The 5,494-nt window shown below is 38.1% G+C and overlaps 1 protein-coding gene across 1 annotated transcript in view; it reads right to left on the bottom strand.

Moving 5' to 3' along the window:
* The window catches only part of TARS (threonyl-tRNA synthetase), a gene marked incomplete at its 5' end in the record, with an annotated part of 14,434 nt that overhangs the window by 3,844 nt on the left and 5,096 nt on the right, over positions 1–5,494 (bottom strand). The window contains 6 exons of the mRNA XM_009073063.1: positions 1,416–1,493; positions 2,178–2,315; positions 2,405–2,567; positions 3,101–3,267; positions 3,975–4,073; positions 4,903–5,049. Coding sequence (XP_009071311.1) covers positions 1,416–1,493; positions 2,178–2,315; positions 2,405–2,567; positions 3,101–3,267; positions 3,975–4,073; positions 4,903–5,049 — 792 coding nt within the window. The remainder of the gene's footprint in view (positions 1–1,415; positions 1,494–2,177; positions 2,316–2,404; positions 2,568–3,100; positions 3,268–3,974; positions 4,074–4,902; positions 5,050–5,494) is intronic.

Raw genomic sequence — 5,494 nt, 5'->3', positions numbered from 1 at the left:
AGAACTAAACATGTCTCTATAAAAGTAAGATTTCCTCAACCTCAAACTGGCAAACTTATAATCCTTTATTATGCAGTATTTGAATACTTCATAGCTTATGCTACAAATTTAGGGAATGAACACAGGATGCGACTGCTGCTGTTAAATAGTCCACTCACCAGTAGGGATTGTATCAATGACACTTGTTCTGACCCACAAGTACAAACAGTCAGGTCTATTCCTTCTTTTGCATCTAACACTGAAATCCTGAGTACCCTTATGATCCAAGTTAGGCAGAGAAGACTGGTAGCAAAAAGTAGACTTAGAGTGTCCTGACCTTATTTACTTATCACACTGCTCACTTACTCATAATTTTACCAGTATGGCTGTATGTTAAGGCTGTGTGCCTTATTTCAATTCATGTATTAAACAAACAAATCAGTGTTTTATGAACTCAAGACCTACATGTCTTTCAGTTTTGCATTTACAAGTCAGAGTTTATATTAGTTCAGCTAGTCAAAGAGCTAAATTATTTACAACCTACTTCAGTTTCAAAACCAGACTGCATGAGGAGCAAGTGTAAGGTTAATTAATGTTAACAATGGTTCTTGTATATTTGCCTTCATTCAATCAAATGAGGAAATTACAAAATCTTGTTTGCATTTCATATTATGAATTATTAGCTGATATAGGACATTTCATATACAACACAAAAACTGAAACCAATTCAGTTAGCATACAAATAGAGAAATCAGAACCAGTTTACAATATTAGAACATAAAGGGATAACTGTAGTGTAGGTGTATTAAGGAAAGATATAAAAGGCTCTGTGTCCTTATGCTATCAGAAAATTTCTAAAAAGCCCTACTTGATCAGTCCAAACAGAGGAGACAGCTTTCAAAAAACCCAACAAACTCACAAAACCAATGTGAGGGGCTTTTTAAACTACCAAAACCTGCCAGTAACTCAATGCAGGTACAAAACTATAGCAAGAGAAATAAAAAATTGTTGAACCAGTAAGGTTACTTCTATTTTTCTCATGACTTCACTTATCACCGAAAGGATTATTTCTAATGCAGCAGTTGCTCTGCTAAAACAGATCCTACAGTGCCACCTTTTGTTCATGCCTTCCACTAAACCAGTCAGCTCTGTTTAAGCAGCAAATAGTTCATTCACGTAAACTGGGTTTAATTAATGAAATTAATGTTAAAGCCATTAAAACTATGTGAAAACCAGGACCAGAGTATTACTTCTCTCTCAACTATGTCAATTTCTGTATCTGAAAAGAACAGAAAATTTCATCCAGACAGCACCTTAAAATTGCATTAGGTAAGTATCAAAAAAAAAAAAAAATCCCTTCTTCCTCATCCTAGCCTTTTGCCTGATCCAAACAGAACCAAAAGCTGAAACCAGCTATGGGTTAGCAACATACTAACCTTAGGCCCATAGAAAGCTCCATCACCGGGGTTTAGCTCCCACTTCTCACCAAAAGCATTGAGGCTGTTTTCAAGTTGCTGGAGATAAAGGACACATACACTCAGTGTTTTTTCCCACATTACCACACCAGGTCAGCCTGCTACCACAGATAGGAGACTACCAAATTCTTGGTTACTGGTGAAACTGATTCATTTTCTGAAAAGAGAGTTTTGGAAGACCCCAGCTAAAAAAACCAAACCAGTTTAGTCCAGATTAAAAAAAAAGAAAATTAATGCATTCATTTTGGGAAAGGCCAAACAAGCATTAGCTAAGATGCAGGAGCTTTTTATGCGGGATTCAAAGCTTGTAAATAATATTGAAAGGAGATGTACCCTGCTACACCAAATGTCTATTCCTCTCTATTTTCTCCCCAGCACTGCACCTGCAAAGGCTAACTCCATCCCTTTCAAATTACTTTCAGGAGATGGCTCTAAGTATTATTACAGGGGATGCCAGAATTGGTTCTCTTCCTCACTTTTCTCTTCCTCCCTTTTTTTTTAATTATCAGAAAATATAAACACATAGAGGTAATTTGATTCTGACTTGGAGATTGCTGCTATAAGGAGAGCAAGCTAAAGCAGCCAGACTGAACTGAAGGCAGTTATTAAAGTTATATTGCTCATGCCCAGCTGTCACTGTACCTCCCAGGAGGCAGTATGTTCTTACAGAACTTGCAGCTCCAATCTTGCTTTCATAGAATAGCTAATAAAACTACTGTTTACCTTTTCAGCTTGATTCCACACTTCAATATCTCCCAGGTACTTTTCAGGACGAGTGGAGAGATTCAGTTTAAAGGAAAATCCAAAGACATCATACACAGTACGCAAGAACTGCAGACAACTCTTTATCTCCTCTTCAATCTTCAGGACAATAGAAATAATGTCTCAAATATGGAAAAAATCGATTAATCTGATTTTAATACCCAATTTCATTGAACAGCAGCCCATACCTGCTCCATAGCACAGAATATGTGAGCATCATCCTGCTGGAACCGACGCACTCGAGTGAGTCCTGTAAGAGCTCCTGACAATTCATTGCGATGCAGAACACCAAAATCAGCCAACCGTAATGGCAGCTCACGCCATGATCTTGGACGATGATCAAACATAAGGCTGAAGGAAAAGTTTATTACTTGAAGCTCAACCAGAATCAAAATTCTGCAAAGGACAGCCAGTGAGAAGCAGCCACTGACTAAGCACACGCCCATAACGCCAATGGTGTAATCTGGATAGAAGCATCAGTCAAATCCAGTTTTGTCAGGAAAACAAATGCAGACCACCTTTTACAGCTGGTAGGCTTCCCCCACCTCACACAGAGAAGATAAAACAGCTCCTAAATCTGCGCATTAAAAGCTGAATGCCTAAACAGCCACAAAATTGACTATGCTGCAACTTTGGATATCTAGGTCTTGTACTACCAACGTAAACTTCGGGTCTAAAATACAGACACTGTAATGATGGAAAAAATGACATTTCTCAGTGCCTCGAGTAAAGAGACCATATAGACAACAAGACTCATCATTACATCACTCCTGACAACATGGATACCTGAAGATAGCCATCTTTACAGTTATGCAGGCAAATGAATGAGGGTGGGATTTTTCCAGTCAACATCATCTTTGGAACTGGATTTGCTATGTATTTACCAGTGTCCTGGACAGTTCATAGGCTTCAGAGCAAAGATTTCTTTCTCCACTTCAAAGGAAAACATGTTTTCACTGTAATGCTGCCAGTGCCCTGAAGTCATCCACAGTTTGCTGTTGAAAACATTTGGAGTGACAACCTCCTGGAATCCACGTTTTCGATACTCACTCTAGAACAACAGACCCAGTACATAAAATAACTAATAAAGAAAGCAAAAGTAAATACAGACTTCAATCTGCAGCCATAAAAATATACAAATGCTGTCATACAAAAGTCCACGATTTAAGAAGGGAAGAGAAAAATTCAAGTTGTACATGCTGGGACACACATCCCTCCCACCAGCACCACCCTTCCCCCAAACTATTTCTCTGTACTAAGCAAGAAGAACACATTTCCTCCCCGGTAACAAAGCAGCAGTCTCTAATTACCCAATAACACTTGATAGCTAGTACATTGCAGCCCAAATATGCAATAATACTACGGAGTTCAAATACCACAACAGGAAGATCAGGATTTTTTTCTGTGTGTAACTTCAAAACAAGTATGTCTACAAGGCTAAATTAAGTAACTTTCTTAAATTCAATATGCATCACTACTGTCTGATTAGCTGTGCTACTGAGTGCCACCAAGAATCCATATTATAAAGTATCTTTATGACAGCTTTAACTGCATGTATAAAGTACTGATAAAAACATAATTTTGCAGAGGTTCTGACCAAGACCAATTCAAGGTTTCTTTAGTTCCGTGCCCTACAGAACACAGAGATTAAAATAACCTGAAATGAAGGGCTGTGAATACTGTTACGTAGCATGATGTTGTGTATTTTTTTTTAATTATCCATATTCTGCTACAAGATTTCCAAAAGACGTTACTTACCCGGATGAATTCAATTAATGTGTTATAAATGTAAGCTCCTTTTGGCAAGAAGAAACAGCTACCAGGGCTGAGCTCATGAAAGAAAAACAGTTCTTGGTCCTGCAGAAAAATTATATTTGAAAAATTTAGAATTTTCACCCCACATTTTTCACATAACAGTCACAAATTAATTACTACTGAATGGGCATCATTAATCAGTTAAAAAAAAACAACAATATGCACCAGATCAGATGCATTTTCAGTAGTATTTTCATCTCCATCAGTAGTTACCAGGGAAGAAGATTGTTCAGTTTCCTGTTTCATTACTGGTGCTCCAAAACTTTTAACTCTGAACTGTGCCCCTCCTTTGTACATTGATAAGTAAATGTTTAGTTCAGCTTCTGCAGCTCACTAATTATTTGCACATGCACTGAATGTGTGAACTATAGTTGGCTAATGTTGTGACGAACTGTGGACATGCTTAATGTCTGCATTTAGTGAATTCTTCCGTATATTTTCATGACGTACTAGCAGCAGACAGTGCAACAGAGTTCAGAACCATCAGTTATCTGGCAGGAGTTGCTATCTAAAAAAACAAACCCAAAAAAAAGCCAACCAAAAAACACAGGTATGTATTCTGAAATCACACAGAAGAAAAGAACTGCATGTACAGGCTGCAGTAAACTGCATAGGAATGAGCATCACCCACAGACTGGAGCATTCATGTTTTGTAGAATGAAGTGCTCATGTTCTGTTCTGACTGATCTTGTGTTTAAAACAGTGAAATGTCCAAAGAGAAGTTATTTGCTCTAGGATTTTGACACTTGAGAGAAAAGTACCTAACTTTGTAACTCAACTGAAAATAAAATACACTGCCTTAGAGATGCTTCTACTTACGGGGTTATACCCACAGTGTTTTTGAAATGCATTACTAGAACAACTGCCTTACCCTCCCAATTTTTCTGTGATCTCTACTTTTAGCCTCCTCCTGGAATTTCTCCCATTCCTTCAGCATTTTTGCATCTGGGAATGAAATTCCGTAGATCCGCTGAAGGGATTCCATATCAGCCTTGCCTTCCCAATAGGTAGAAGAATTCTGCATGGAAAAAAGAAATGGAACATTGAAGGAGAAGCCTCCACACCTTACTACTACTGCCTGCTATGAAAAGGCATGCAATTATAAGGTAAAAGGAGAATTTTAATCTTAAATTCAGAGCACTGATTGGAAAAATCCAGAAAGAACAGGTGAACACAGTAATAAAAACGGTTTCAGGCTTTCTCTTGCCTTTTTCTGAAGCCTATTTGCTCTTAGTAGACATCCTAGGCTTTAGGTTGGACATTTAACCTTTAGGTTGGATATTAAGAAGAATTTCTTTACAAAAGCGTGATTAGACACTGGAATGGAGTGCTGAGGGAGGTGGTGGAGTCACCATCTCTGGAGGTGTTTAAGGAAAGAGCAGATGTGGCACTTAGTGCCATGGTCTAGTTGACATGGTGGTGTTAGTTCCTAAATTGGACTTGATGATCTCAGAGGTCTTTCC

This window comes from Acanthisitta chloris, unplaced genomic scaffold (assembly GCF_000695815.1).
Source record: "Acanthisitta chloris isolate BGI_N310 unplaced genomic scaffold, ASM69581v1 scaffold9324, whole genome shotgun sequence".
Taxonomy (NCBI): domain Eukaryota; kingdom Metazoa; phylum Chordata; class Aves; order Passeriformes; family Acanthisittidae; genus Acanthisitta; species Acanthisitta chloris.
This window is presented reverse-complemented; position numbering and strand designations above follow the sequence as displayed.